Below are 15760 nucleotides of genomic sequence, written 5' to 3'. Positions count from 1 at the left end.
AGTCTGGATGAGCCTTCCTCAGAGCCAAAGACAAAGAAAATAGGATGAGATTTATACAGTAAGGGTGAAGGGTGGTAATTGACAAAGATGTCATGGACAAAAAGACAAAAGGAATGTAAATGGTGGTGATCAAGGCTGAGAAAGGTGCTGATAGCAGCACGTTGAGAGATCAGAGCGTGTTCATGGCAGAACAAAGGTATGATGTGGAGATGCCGGCGTTGGACTGGGGTGAACACAGTAAGAGTTTTAACAACACCAGGTTAAAGTCCAACAGGTTTATTTGGTAGCAAATGTCATTAGCTTTCTGAGCACTGCTCCTTCGTCAGATGGAGTGGAAATCTGCTCTCAAACAGGGCACAGAGACACAAAATCAAGTTGCAGAATACTGATTAGAATGCGAATCCCTACAGCCAACCAGGTCTTAAAGATACAGACAATGTGAGTGGAGGGAGCATTAAGCACAGGTTAAAGAGATGTGTATTGTCTCCAGACAGGACAGCCAGTGAGATTCTGCAAGTCCAGGAGGCAAGCTGTGGGAGTTACTGATAGTGTGACATGAACCCAAGATCCCGGTTGAGGCCGTCCTCATGTGTGCGGAACTTGGCTATCAGTTTCTGCTCAGCGACTCTGCGCTGTCGTGTGTCATGAAGGCCGCCTTGGAGAACGCTTACCCGAAGATCAGAGGCTGAATGCCCGTGATCGCTGAAGTGCTCCCCAACAGGAAGAGAACAGTCTTGCCTGGTGATTGTCGAGCGGTTCATTCATTAATTGTCGTAGCATCTGCATGGTTTCCCCAATGTACCATGCCTCGGGACATCCTTTCCTGCAGCGTATCAGGTAGACAACGTTAGCCGAGTTGCAAGAGTAGGTACCGTGTACCTGGTAGATGGTATTCTCACGTGAGATGATGGCATCCGTGTCGATGATCCGGCACGTCTTGCAGAGGTTGCTGTGGCAGGGTTGTGTGGTGTCGTGATCACTGTTCTCCTGAAGGCTGGGTAGTTTGCTGCGGACAATGGTCTGTTTGAGGTTGTGCGGTTGTTTGAAGGCAAGAAGTGGGGGTGTGGAGATGGCCTTGGCGAGATGTTCGTACCCACACCCCCACTTCTCGCCTTCAAACAACCGCAGCCTTCAGGAGAACAGTGACCACGACACCATACAACCCCTGCCACAGCAACCTCTGCAAGACGTGCCAGATCATCGACATGGATGCCATCATCTCACGTGAGAACACCATCTACCAGGTACACGGTACCTACTCTTGCAATTCGGCTAACGTTGTCTACCTGATACGCTGCAGGAAAGGATGTCCCGAGGCATGGTACATTGGGGAAACCATGCAGACACTACGACAACGGATGAATGAACACCGCTCGACAATCACCAGGCAAGACTGTTCTCTTCCTGTGGGGGAACACTTCAGCAGTCACGGGCATTCAGCCTCTGATCTTCGGGTAAGCGTTCTCCAAGGCGGCCTTCATGACACACGACAGCGCAGAGTCGCTGAGCAGAAACTGATAGCCAAGTTCCGCACACATGAGGACGGCCTAAACCAGGATGTTGGGTTTATGTCACACCATCAGTAAGCCCCACAGCTTGCCTCCTGGACTTGCAGAATCTCACTGACTGTCCTGTCTGGAGACAATACACATCTCTTTAACCTGTGCTTAATGCTCCCTCCACCCACATTGTCTGTATCTTTAAGACCTGGTTGGCTGCAGAGATTCGCATTCTAATCAGTATTCTGTAACTTGATTTTGTGTCTCTGTGCCCTGTTTGAGAGCAGATATCCACTCCATCTGACGAAGGAACAGCACTCCGAAAGCTAATGACATTTGCTACCAAATAAACCTGTTGGACTTTAACGTGGTGTTGTTAAAACTCTTACAGAACAAAGGTAAGCTGTGTGGCAAAGGACAACCTGGAACAGCTAACAGATGGCCCTAGAAGGGCGGGGGTACGGAGTGTGGAGGAAACCAAGATGGAAATGTGTTTTTTTATAAAATGATGGAAGAAATAATAAAAATAAATAGATAAGATGAAATGAAATGAAATCAAATAAAATAAGTAGAAATGGGGTGAAGGTGGAGGGGAGAGTTGATGCTCTGAACTTGTTGAACTCAATGTTGAGTCTGGAAGGCTGTAAAGTGCCGAATCGGAAGATGAGGTGCTGTTTCTCCAGTTTGCGTTGCGTGTTTTACAGACTAGGCCGTGTTTCGGGGACTGGGCTGTGTTTGGTGCACTGGGCTGTTTCATGCACTGGGCTGTGTTTGACAGAATGGGCTGTGTTTGGCGGGCTGGGCTGTGTTTCCTGGACTGGGCTATGTTTGGAAGACTGGGCTGTGTTTTGCAAACTGGGCCATGTTTTGCAGACTGGACTGTGTTTTGCGAACTAGGCCGTGTTTTCTGGACTGGGCTGTGTTTGGCGGACTGGGCTGTGTTTTGAGGACTAGGCCATGTTTTGCAGACTGAGCTGTGTTTGACAGACTGGGCTGTGTTTGATAGACTGGACTGTGTTTCACTACTAGGCTGTGGTTGACACTCTGGGCTGTGGTTGACAGACTGGCTGTTTGATAGTTTGGACTGTGTTTGATGGACTTGTCTCTGTTTGATAGACTAGGCTGTTGTTATTGGACTGAGCTGTGTTCATTGGAACAGAATATATTCATGTTTAAAGGACCAAACTGTTTATAGGACTAGGTTGCGCTTATAATCCAGAGTTGTGTTTGTATTGATTGGGCTGTGTTGATTGGACTGAGCTGTATTTACAGGATTTTGCTGTGTGTACAGGATTGGGCTGTGTTTATATGCCCTATAGAACAGCCAGGTCCTACAAGCACAGCCCCATCCTGTACTCACAGCCAGTCTTATAAACACAGTCCATTACTGTAAACATAGTCCAGTCCTTTAAATACAGTCCAGTCCTACAATTACATTCCAGTCCTATAACGCACAGCTGTGCCTATAGCACCAGGCTATGTTATAGGAACAAGCAATGTTTACAAGATGTTGCTGTGTTTACAGGATTGGGCTGTGTTTATTAGACTGGGTTGTCTTTATGGGCCTGAGCTGTTTATAAGACTGGGTTGTATTTATGTTTACAGGACCTTGCTGTGTTTACAGGATGGGGCTATGCTTATAGGACTGAGCTGTGTTTAAAGGACTGGCCTGCATTCATACAACAATTATGTGATTGTGTTTATATGACTAAACTGTGTTTATAGGACTGGACTAAGTTTATAGGACTGAGCTGTCTTTAAAGGTTGAGCTGTGTCTACAGGACTGAACTTTGTTTACAGGACTGAGTTGTATTTACAGGACTGAGCTGTGTTTTTGGGACTGGGTTGTGTTTTTGTGACTGGGCTGTGTTTACAGGGCCGGCCTCTGTTTACAGGATTGGCCTGTGTTTTTGGGACTGGGCTGTGTTTCTAGGACTGAGCTGTGTTTACAGGACCGAGCTGTGTTTACAGGACTGAGCTGTGTTTACAGGACCGAGCTGTGTTTACAGGACCGAGCTGTGTTTACAGGACCGGGCTGTATTACAGGACCGGGCTGTGTTTACAGGACCGGGCTGTGTTTACAGGACTGGGCTGTATTACAGGACAGAGCTGTGTTTACAGGACCGGGCTGTGTTTACAGGAGTGGGCTGCGTTTACAGGAGTGGGCTGTGTTTACAAGATCAGGCTGTGTTTACTGGATCAGGCTGTGTTTACCGGACCGGACTGTGTTTACAGGACTAGGCTGTGTTTACCAGACCAGGCTGTGTTTAGAGGACCAGGCTGTGTTTTTGGGTCCAGGCCGTGTTTACAGAACTGGGCTGTGTTTTTTGGACTGTGTTGTGGTTATGCTATTTCTATGGAGGGATATGGTCCAAGTGCAGGTCAGTGGGACTAGGCAAAAGATGGTTCGGCACAGACAAGAAGGGCCAAAAGGCCTGTTTCTGAGTTGTAATTTTCTATGGTTCTATGCGACTGGGCCGTGTTTTTGGGACTGGGCTATGTTTTTGGGACCGGGCTGTGTTTTTGGGAGTGGGCTGTGTTTTTGGTCTGGGCTGTGTTTACGGGACCGGTCTGTGTTTTTGGGTCTGGGCTGTGTTTACGGGACCGGGCAATGTTTACGGGACCGGGCTGTGTTTACGCAACCAGGCCGTGTTTTTGGGACTGGGTTGTGTTTTTGGGACCGAGCTGTGTTTTTGGGAGTAGGCTGTGTTTTTGGGTCTGGGCTGTGTTTTTGGGTCTGGGCTGTGTTTACAGGACCAGTCTGTGTTTACATGACCGGGCCATGTTTTTGGGAGTGGGCTGTGTTTTTGTGTCTGGGCTGTGTTTACGGGACCGGTCTGTGTTTTTGGGTCTGGGCTGTGTTTACGGGACCGGGCAGTGTTTACGGGACCGGGCTGTGTTTACAGGACCGGGCTGTGTTTAGAGGACCGGGCAGTGTTTACGGGACCGGGCAATGTTTATGGGACCGGGCTGTGTTTACAGGACCGGGCAGTGTTTACGGGACCGGGCTGTGTTTACAGGACCGGGCAGTGTTTACGGGACCGGGCAGTGTATACGGGACCGGGCAGTGTTTACGGGACCGGGCTGTGTTTACAGGACCGGGCAGTGTTTACGGGACCGGGCTGTGTTTACAGGACCGGGCTGTGTTTACGCAACCGGGCCGTGTTTTTGGGACCAGGCTGTGTTTACGGGACCGGTCTGTGTTTTTGGGTCTGGGCTGTGTTTACGGGACCGGGCAGTGTTTACGGGACCGGGCTGTGTTTACAGGACCGGGCTGTGTTTAGAGGACCGGGCAGTGTTTACGGGACCGGGCAATGTTTATGGGACCGGGCTGTGTTTACAGGACCGGGCAGTGTTTACGGGACCGGGCAGTGTTTACGGGACCGGGCTGTGTTTACAGGACCGGGCTGTGTTTACGGGACCGGGCAGTGTATACGGGACCGGGCAGTGTTTACGGGACCGGGCTGTGTTTACAGGACCGGGCAGTGTTTACGGGACCGGGCTGTGTTTACAGGACCGGGCTGTGTTTACGCAACCGGGCCGTGTTTTTGGGACCAGGCTGTGTTTTTGGGACCGGGCTGGGTTTTTGGGAGTGGGCTATGTTTTTGGTTCTGGGCTGTGTCTACAGGACCGGGCAGTGTTTATGGGACTGGGCTGTGTTTACAGGACCAGGCTGTGTTTACGGGACAGGGCTGTGTTTTTGGGTCTGGGCTGTGTTTACAGGATCGGGCTGTATTTTTGGGTCTGGGCTGTGTTTACGGGGCGGAGCGGTGTATGAGTCTGTGCAGATGTACAGTAATGCTGTCCTATCTATTGCAGGTGTGGAATTCTCAAAATGGCGCAAGGATGTTTGAAATCTCTGAAGTATTTGCTGTTTGTGTTCAACTTAATATTTTGGGTAAGTTTGGATTCCTGGGAGTGAAGAGTCCTGAAGAAATGCAATGTGTCAATGTCAGTGTGAAAAGCATCAGAAACAGGAGCACGAGTGAAGCACAACATCTGCTGGAGCTGCACTGCCATTCCTCAACCTTCCCATTCCCACTCACTTCCATTCCCACTCATTCCCATTCCCGCTCACTCCCATTCCTGCTCACTCCCATTCCCACTTGCTTCCATTCCTGCTCACTCCCATTCCAGCTCACTCCCATTCCTGCTCACTCCCATTCCTGCTCCCATTCCCACCCACTCACATTCCCACTCCCATTCCCACTCACTTCCATTCCCACTCATTCCCATTCCCGCTCACTCCCATTCCTGCTCACTCCCATTCCTGCTCCCATTCCCACCCACTCACATTCCCACTCCCATTCCCAGTCACTCCCATTCCCGCTCACTCCCATTCCCAGTCACTCCCATTCCCACTCACTCCCATTCCCACTCGCTCCCATTCCCACCCACTCACATTCCCACCCACTCACATTCCCACTCCCATTCCCGCTCACGCCCATTCCCGCTCCCATTCCAGCTCCCATTCCCACTCACTCCCATTCCCGCTCACTCCCATTCCCACTCGCTCCCATTCTCTCCCATTCCCACTCACTCCCATTCCCGCTCACTCCCATTCCCACTCGCTCCCATTCCCGCTCCCATTCCCACTCACTTCCATTCTCACTCACTCCCATTCCCTCCGATTCCCACTCGCTCCTATTCCCACTCGCTCCCATTCCCACTCCCATTTCCGCTAGCTCCCATTCCCAGTCACTCCCATTCCCAGTCGCTCCCATTGCCACTTGCTTCCATTCCCAGTCACTCCCATTCCCACTCACTCCCATTTCCATTCAATTCCATTCCCACTCCCACTCACTCCCATTCGCCACTCAATCCCATTCCCGCTCCCATTCCCACTCACTCCCATTCCAGCTCACTCCCATTCCTGTTCACTCCCATTCTGCTCACTCCCGTTCCCACTCGCTCCCATTCCTGTTCACTCCCATTCCAGCTTACTCCCATTCCCATTCCAGCTTGCTCCCATTCCCACTCTCTCCCATTCCCATTCCCACTTGCTCCCATTATCCTCTTGATTCCCAGGGAGACCACAAACCTACATTTTCCCACTTGAATATACTTGCTTCTCAGGGTAAGAATTCCAAAGATTCCCCACCCTCTAAGTGAAGAAGTCCCTCCTCATCTCAGTCCGAAATGATTATTCCTCTTATCCTGAGACTGTGTGTTAGAGATTCTCCGACCAGGGAGAAACACCCTCTCAGTGCCCACACTGCCCTTCAGAATCTGGTCTGTTTTGACTTTTGTCTCCTATGTTGTTACGTTTTGCTCTATGTCGCAATGCGAATCCATCCTCTATGTCACTGATACTCCACACTGTAGAGTGAGGCAGTGTACGAACCATTCCTGATGGACCATACTGTATGCTGCATGCTCCATCCTGTGAGGATCATTGTTGCCTGAACTTTCCCCATCAGGTTGACCCCAGTTGTGACTCTGAACTGGTGAGGTTGTAAAGACGCCTTGTCCCTTTGTGCTGACAAAGGTAACTCTAAGAGCACTCGCTGTGTCACTCAGTGTGCGCTGTACAGGGGACTGTGAACTATTGTATAAGTCTTGGCTGATGCTGCTTCAGCCTCTGGCAGTTTTTCATTAAGTTCTGTGCCAGAAGAACAGTCATGATGTGGAGATGCCGGCGTTGGACTGGGGTAAACACAGTAAGAAGTTTAACAACACCAGGTTAAAGTCCAACAGGTTTATTTGGTAGCAAAAGCCACACAAGCTTTCGGAGCTCTAAGCCCCTTCTTCAGGTGAGTGGGAATTCTGTTCACAAACAGAGCTTATAAAGACACAGACTCAATTTACATGAATAATGGTTGGAATGCGAATACTTACAACTAATCAAGTCTTTAAGAGACGAAACAATGTGAATGGAGAGAGCATCAAGACAGGCTAAAAAGATGTGTATTGTCTCCAGACAAGACAGCCAGTGAAACTCTGCAGGTCCACGCAACTGTGGGAGTTACAAATAGTGTGACATGAACCCAATATCCCGGTTGAGGCCGTCCTCGTGTGTGCGGAACTTGGCTATCAGTCTCTGCTCAGCGACTCTGCGCTGTCGTGTGTCGCGAAGGCCGCCTTGGAGAACGCTTACCCGAATATCAGAGGCCGAATGCCCGTGACCGCTGAAGTGCTCCCCAACAGGAAGAGAACAGTCTTGCCTGGTGATTGTCGAGCGCAAGAACAGCACATGGCTGTGCGCATTTGCTCATATCTCTTTTTCAAGCAATTCAGATTTCTCTGTTTTGGCGACTCAAGACTGGGCATCCATGAGGCGCTGTGGACCATTAACAGCAGCGGAACTGTACTCCAGCACAATCTGCAACCTCATGGCCCGGCATATCCCCCACTCAACCATTACCATCAAGCCAGGGGATCAACCCTGGTTCAATGGAGAGTGCAGGAGGGCATGCCAGGAGCAGCACCGGGCATAGCTAAAAATGAGGTGTCAACCTGGTGAAGCTACAACACAGGACTACGTGCATAAACTGCAAGTGATAGACAGAGCTGAGCGATCCCACAACCAACAGATCTCAGCTCTGCAGTCCTACCACATCCAGCCGTGAATCGTAAGCTGGTGAAAGTGGAGACAATGATTTCAAAAAGGAAGTTGGATAGACTCTTGAGGGAAATAAGCTTGCAGGGTGACAGAGACAGAGCGAGAGAAGGGGGATTCTACATGGGCTCAATAAACAATGGTTTTGTGCCTTTGTTGGTAGCTCATCCCTCTTTGGGCCTCTTGGTTGCTGTGAAGGAGACACGAGTTCTGCTTCTTCATAAAATACCTTTATTTCTTTGATCCAACTTCCCATACAATTCTCCACCAACACCCAGTGCCACCTGTGGTCCCTTTATATATCAGTGACTTCCATTGAATAATTGACATCAAATTAGGACTTAATTGGAAAGTCTATTAACCCATTCCTAACAGTCCCTGTTAGATTAACCCTGAATGTTCCAGAATACTGTGACTCCGACAGCAAACTCACAGTATATCAGTGGGAGAGCATGTCGAGGTCAGCTCCTCATGCACAGAGGTATAGAATGCTCCATCTGCAAAGACACAGGAACACTGCCAGGAGCAGGGGTACGGATGGAAGGACACTGCATCTCAGCCCCGTGGATCCAGTTTATTTAATGTCACTGGCTGTGTCACAGTGGCATGGTGGTTAGCACTGTTGCAGCACAGCACCAGGGATACGAATTCGCGTCCCAACTTGGGTCACTGTCTGTGTGGAGTCTGCACGTTCTCCCCGTGTCTGCGTGGGTTTCCTCCCACAATCTGAAAGATGTGCTGGTTAGGTGGATTGGCCATTCTAAATTCTCCCTCAGTGTACCCGAACAGGTGCAGGAGTGTGGCGACTAGGGGATTTTCAGAGTAACTTCATTGCCGTGTTAATGTAAGCCTACTTGTGACACAAATAAATAAAGTTTAAAGTTTAAACTTTAAGCTATGTAACTGTTTGAGGAGGGGATTTGTGGGGCCTTGCTATCACTCACAGTAGGCTAAGCTATGCCAACATGTCCATCTTTTTCAGATCTGTGGCTGTGTTATCATGGGATTGGGAATCTACCTGCTGACCCTGAATAACTTTGGAGCTTTGCTGTCTAGCCTGCCGTCTCTCTCCATAGCCAATGTGATGATTGTCGTGGGAACGGTCACCATGGTGGTGGCTTTTCTGGGCTGCATGGGAGCTATCAAGGAAAACAAGTGTCTGTTGTTGTCGGTAAGTTCTGCCTGTATCTGCAGTCTCGGTAAACCACTCAACATTCCCAACCTGAGTGTGTGAGTGTGGGTGTGTGAGTGTGGGTGTGTGAGTGTGGGTGTGTGGGTGTGTGAGTGTGGGTGAGTGTGTGTGAGGCTTGTGTGTGAGTGTGAGTTTGTGTGAGTGTGTGAGGTTTGTGTGTGTGAGTGTGGGTTTGCGAGTGTGGGTGAGTGTGTGTGTGTGTGAGAGTTTGTGTGAGTGTGTGAGGTTTGTGAGTGTGAGTTGCTGAGGAAGGGCTATTTTCCGTCACTGACGATTTCTCTCTCTTATGTCTCTAGTTTTTCATTCTGCTGCTCCTGATTCTCCTGCTGGAGGTCACAGCCGCCATCATGCTCTTCTTCTATGAAAACCAGGTATGTTTGTAACCTGGGAATATCGATCCCCGGGCTGGGGTTTGAATCCACGCGGAGGGATGTTTCACTTCAGCATTGTGCTGCGATCCGGACAATCGCTTCCCTGTACAGATCCCGGGAGGAGGATCTGACTGGCTTCAGGATGGGCAGGGATTGGGATCGGGCTGGATTGTACAGTCAGCATCATTTCACTCACTATTACACTGAATTGATCGACATGTGACCTCCATCTTGCTCTGGGACATTGGGTAGTGAGGGTCTGACCCAGTTCTGTTTGTTGATGGTGGGTTGAGGAGATCTGGGCTTTCCAGCTGCTGTTGAAGGTACCGGGGACTTTGCAGCTGGGCCTTATGCTGGGAAACTGAATAAAGAAGCTGTTCGTTTCATTTTGCTTTCTACATTAAAACATTAGCAATAGAAACAGAAGTGGCCATTGACCCCTGGTCCACAGTTAGTAAGGTGTGAGCTGAACTCCTACACTCCATTCACCATATCCCCGGATTCTCCTTCAGTGTCCAAAAAACCCATCAGCCTCTGTCCAATCAGCCATGACCCTCCACCCCCACACTGGGCAGAAAGGGGGTGAGAGACTGCAGGAAGGGGCATTAGGGCCGGTGCCCGGGCAGCATTGAGTGCCTCATTGAGCCAGGCAGAGAGAGGCGGAGGGAGGTAGAGGAAGATGGAGGGAGGCGGAGGGAGGCAGAGGGAGTAAGAGGGAGGCGGAGGGAGGCAGAGGGAGGCAGAGGGAGATGAAGGATACTGAGGGAGGCAGAGGTAGGCAGAGGGTTCTGAGGGGGGCAGGGGAGGTGGAGGATGCGGAGGGAGGCAGAGAGAGGTGGAGGATGCAGAGGGAGGCAGAGGGGGACAGAGGGAGATGGAGGATACTGAGGGAGGCAGAGGTAGGCAGAGGGTGCTGAGAGAGGCAGGGGGAGGTGGAGGATGCTGAGGGAGGCAGAGAGTGGTGAAGGGAGGCAGAGGATGCTGAGGGAGGCAGAGGGAGGCTGTGTGATTGTCTCCGAATGAATCAGGGCTGCGACAGGAATAGCAATGTTGAAGAGTACTGAGGTGGAGTGGTCGAGATATTGGTGTAGGAGTATTCCTGTATTCCTGCAGGAGTATTAACACTACATTCTGCACCCTCTCCTTTCCTTCTCTATGAACGGTATTGAAGGATAAAACACCAGAGGATAATAGACATTTATTTCTCTGATGAAGGGCCTGGCACTTTGTATCTGGGTGATTATTGCAGGGTCTGTGACAGAATCATGATAAGATGAACATGATGATAGGGTAAGAAGACCCAATCATAGAATCCCTACAGTGCAGAAAGAGGCCATTTGGCCCATCGAGCCTGCACCAACAACAATCCCACCCAGGCCCTAATCCCCCGGACACTAAGGGGCAATTTAGCATGGCTAATCCACCGAGCCCGTACGTCTTCCGGAGCCTGACAGTCTGACTGTTTCTGACCTACAGATCACCAAGTACATCGAAAATGACATGAAACTGGCTTTGAAACCTCAGAACAACACTGGAGTTATGGAAGCTTGGGATGGAATCCAGAAACAGGTAAATTCCAGGAATCCAGGCACTATTCTTCAACAACCATGCCTTTGGACCTGCTGCTCTGCTGGGTGACAGCTCTGTACATTTTTCTGTCGGGACACAACGGATTTTATTTGAGATTTCCATCACTTTTTGATAATGAGTAAAATGAGTTGAAACTCAGTTGGCTGATGTTTGGAGGTTGGGCTGACGACATGGATGTCTCTACTCCAGAACCGAGCTTGTAGTTGGTGGAGGTGTCCTCTCTGCTCCCAACAAACCTTTCCCACAATGATAACAAAACGCTAGCCCAGATTGTGCAGCCAGAGTGGAGGCTGCACCCGTGGCTGTGCCCGTGGCTGTGCCCGTGGCTGTGTCCGTGGCTGTGCCCGTGGCTGCACCCGTGGCTGCACCCGTGGCTGTGCCCGTGGCTGCACCCGTGGCTGTGCCCGTGGCTGTGCCCGTGGCTGCACCCGTGGCTGTGCCCGTGGCTGCACCCGTGGCTGTGCCCGTGGCTGCGCCCGTGGCTGTGCCCCTGGCTGTGCCCGTGGCTGTGCCCGTGGCTGTGCCCGTGACTGCACCCGTGGCTGTGCCCGTGGCTGTGCCCGTGGCTGTGCCCGTGGCTGTGCCCGTGGCTGTGCCCGTGGCTGTGCCCAGCAGGATTGTTTGCACTGTGAGCCAGGCCTCCAGCCCTGGCTGCAGCATCGCTGGGACAGCCCTGTGAGGAAAGGTGCCCAGCGCAGGAGACGCTGGGTGAACAGAGTACACTGTGCATGGCCTCTTTTTACAACATTGACTGCATGGTTCAGCTATGAAAAGTCTCATGTCTCTGAGTGGGTGAGTGAGTGGTGTGATGGTCAACGGGGTCGGGGGTCAACAGGGTCGGGGGTTAACGGGGTCGAGGTTTAGTCAGGTTGAAAGTTGGTGGTGAGGGAGAGAGACTTGAGTCGGGGAACTATTGTAGAGAGGTCGGTTATGGTGGTCCATTCCACTGGGCTGTTAATCACTGAGTTCAGTAAGAAGTCTCACAACACCAGGTTAAACTCCAACAAGTTTATTTGGTAGCAAACTGTGGTGAACCATAGATGGTTAGCACTATGGGTACTTGTACATATGTTACTGTTGTCACTGTTGGGGTTAGGGTTGGGGTGTTCTACCTGTTGGTATTGTTCTGTGGTACACTCCGGTTGGCTCCGCCTACCTGTCGGAGTATAAAGGTCACTGCACTGCCTGGTGACCCTTTAGTCTGGGATTGTATTGTTATGCAGTATGCTCCATTCTTGTTACTAATAAAAGCCTTTATTTCCCGGGTACGATCCAGCCTCCCGAGTGATTTAATCACGCATCACAAACACCATAAGCTTTCGGAGCGCTGCTCCTTCGTCAGATGGAGTGGACATTTCCACTCCATCTGATGAAGGAGCAGCGCTCCGAAAGCTTATGGTATTTGCTACCAAATAAACCTGTTGGACTTTAACCTGGTGTTGTGAGACTTCTTACTGTGTTTACCCCAGTCCAACGCCGGCATCTCCACATAATCACTGAGTTACCAGAGATTAAATTGTGCAACAATCTCAGAGTAAATCTCCCGACACAAATCTCTCACGCTGAGATCAGTGTTAGAGACACTCACGGAGGCTCAGGAGAAGAGTCAAGCAGTCAATATTGGGATAGAGATTAGGGTGAGGGTAGGGCCTGGCTCAGATGCTCTGTCGGAGAGTCGGTGCAGACGCAATGGGCCAAATGGCCTCCTTCTGCACTGTAAGGATTGGATGATTGCCAGGTAATTACAGCCCGTGTGTGAGAAAGAATCTCCGCAGGGTCTGAGGCGTATCCGGTGTGCTGGATCTCAGAAAGCTGGGCCCATTGGATAGTTCAGGGAAAACCATCCTGGAAATTTCTCAAAAAATGATGAGGCAACTCCAGCAGGAACTGATATCACTAAATCACAGATAGCTTTCAGGAAGTTGTCAAACTATTTTTTGTAATCTTTACTCGCTGCACATTTGGGAAATTTGTTCCTGAGGTCAGCAGCTCTCAGCAGTTGAATTTCCTGCCATCTACCCTAATTCTGGTGAAGTCCCACATGCTCCCTGTCCATCTCCATAAATATTAACTTGAACAGAATTTGTTCTCTTCATTTTAAGGATCTCAGTAATATCCTTTACACTTCTGCTGTCAAAAAGCCACTATTCCCTCAGCCTTTCTGAAGTGAATGAGACTCAGACGTAGTATCCACCTTCCTCTTTGACAGGGGCCTTCGTACTTCCCGCGTATGTGGAAACCAGAACTTGGGACTTTGGATGTGATGGGCATCGAGGGCAACAAAAGGAACCAGGCTGCTAGTTTTCTATTTAACTGCCCTGGCCAAACGCGCCTGCTTTCCCTGTGACCTCACCAAGTCAGGGTCAGCATTTCTTGCACTCTGACCCCAGTTTGTGTATCTTTCAAAGAAGCAATCCTGCAGAGTTCACAGGAACATGCCACTGGAGTGCAGTTACCACATCAAACACCATCCGCCCACACTGAGGCCTATTGTAGAAAAATCAGCCTGGAGTTTATTCTTCCGAATTGCAGTGTGCATCAGCAAACTTAGAGTTGCCCTTTCATCCAGATTTTTAAAAATTCATTTCCAGGATGTGGGCATCACTGGCCGGGCCAACATTTGTTGCCCATCCCTAATTGCCCTTGAGAAGATGATGGTGAGCTGTCGTCTTGAACCGCTGCAGTCCATGAGGTGTAGGTACACCCACAGTGCTGTTAGGGAGGGAGTTCCAGGATTTTGACACCGTGACAGTGAAGGAACAGCGATATATTTCCAAATCAGGATAGTGAATGGTTTGGACGGGAACTTGCAGGTGGTGGTGTTCCCATGTATCTGCTGCCCTTGTCCTTCTAGATGGAAGTGGCCGTGGGTTTGGAAAGTGCTGCCTAAGGATCTTTGGTGAGTCGATGCAGTGCATCTTGTAGATGGTACACACTGTTGCTACTGAGTGTTGGTGGTGGAGGAAGTGAATGGAAGGGGTAGTAATCAAGTGGGCTGCTTTGTCCTGGATGATATTGAGCTTCTTGAGTGTTTTTGGAGCTGCAAGTGGAGAGTATTCCATCACACTCCTGACTGGTGCCTTGTAGATTGTGGATCATTAATAAAGAGCGGGGATTCCAATGTTGATCCATGCCAGACTCTGTATTGATGTGGAGATGCCGGCGTTGGACTGGGGTGAACACAGTAAGAAGTTTAACAACACCAGGTTAAAGTCCACCCCATTGACCAGACTTCATGTTACATCCAATCAGAGTTCACAACCTAGGAAATTAATAGCAATGTTGTGAAAAGGACCACATCACAAGAATTAATATTTAATAAATGAGCAGTAATTGTCTGTAACCATGCGGTAATGATACAAAAACAAAAAAACTGCAGATTCTGGAAATCCAGAATAAAAACTAAAAAGGCTGGAAACACTCAGCATGTTAGGCAGCATCTGTGGCGAGAGGAACAGTTATTGACATGAACCCTAACTCTGTTTCTCTCTTATTTTGTTGAACTTAATCCTCAAACAGAGGATGATTTTATTCTTTCCTTGTCTCCTCTTAGCTGCATTGTTGTGGTGTCACTAACTACACCGACTGGGGAGATTCCGTGCCCAAATCCTGCTGTCCACAAGATGATAAAACCTGCACATCTCAAAACTACTTCCAAAAGGTAAAGTGGACAAATGCCCTAAATTGTGTGTGTGAGTGAGTTTGTGTGGGTTTGAGTGTGTGTAAGTGTGTGTAAGTGTGTGTGTATATATGTGTGTGTGTGTGTGTGAATGTGTATCAATGTACACGTGTTCTGGGTGTCTGACTCTGTGGGGGCAATCTTACCTGCCCAAGAGTCCAAAGATGTGCGGGTTAGGTTGATTGGCCAGGTTAAAAATTGTCCCTTAGAGTCCTGGGATGCGTAGGTTAGAGGGATTAGCGGGTAAAATGTGTGGGGGTAGGGCCTGGGTGGGATTGTGGTCGGTGCAGACTCGATGGGCCGAATGGCCTCCTTCTGCACTGTAGGGTTTCTATGTTTCTATGAGAGTGGGGTGAGCTGGTAAGATTGCGAGAGAGGCGACAAATTGGGTTGGCGCTTGGTTTCCCATCCCTCGCGATCTTACTGGCACCGGGTATCTGGTGAGGTCAGCCTCACACCCGAAAAGGGAGCAAGGCTGATTGTAATATTTAAATCCATTCAAATGTGGATTTAAATATTACAGTCATCCCGGGACAATGTCACTGGGCTCACTTGCCTCTGTGACCTCACCGGGGAAGGATCTCTCTGGCAAGGGTTATGTACGGTCCCCCATCAAAGGGGACCAGACATGATGGCCTCGCCAGTAGGACTAAAGGTCATTGAGGCAGGGAGGTGCCAATTGGGCAGTGCCAGCCTGGCACCCTGGCACTACCCATTGGGCACCCTGGCAGTGCTCACTGGGCAGTACCAAGAGGGCGGGGCCTGAAGGGGACCTGAAGGGCTGGGAATCTGCGCGTTCTGCAACAGTGATTGGTTGGGGGGGGGGCGGGTGATATCAGACACAATCCGTGATCCATGCAGGTGGGGGTG

General features: G+C 50.0%; 1 protein-coding gene across 1 annotated transcript in view; it reads left to right on the top strand.

The window, feature by feature from the left end:
• LOC144511921 (leukocyte surface antigen CD53-like) overlaps positions 1-15760 on the top strand; it is a 58489-nt gene that overhangs the window by 34450 nt on the left and 8279 nt on the right. The window contains exons 2-6 of the mRNA XM_078242379.1: positions 5319-5397; positions 9041-9229; positions 9547-9621; positions 11098-11190; positions 14765-14872. Coding sequence (XP_078098505.1) covers positions 5335-5397; positions 9041-9229; positions 9547-9621; positions 11098-11190; positions 14765-14872 — 528 coding nt within the window. The 5' untranslated portion in view covers positions 5319-5334. The remainder of the gene's footprint in view (positions 1-5318; positions 5398-9040; positions 9230-9546; positions 9622-11097; positions 11191-14764; positions 14873-15760) is intronic.

Source organism: Mustelus asterias, chromosome 25 (genome assembly GCF_964213995.1).
Source record: "Mustelus asterias chromosome 25, sMusAst1.hap1.1, whole genome shotgun sequence".
Classification (NCBI taxonomy): domain Eukaryota; kingdom Metazoa; phylum Chordata; class Chondrichthyes; order Carcharhiniformes; family Triakidae; genus Mustelus; species Mustelus asterias.
This window is presented reverse-complemented; position numbering and strand designations above follow the sequence as displayed.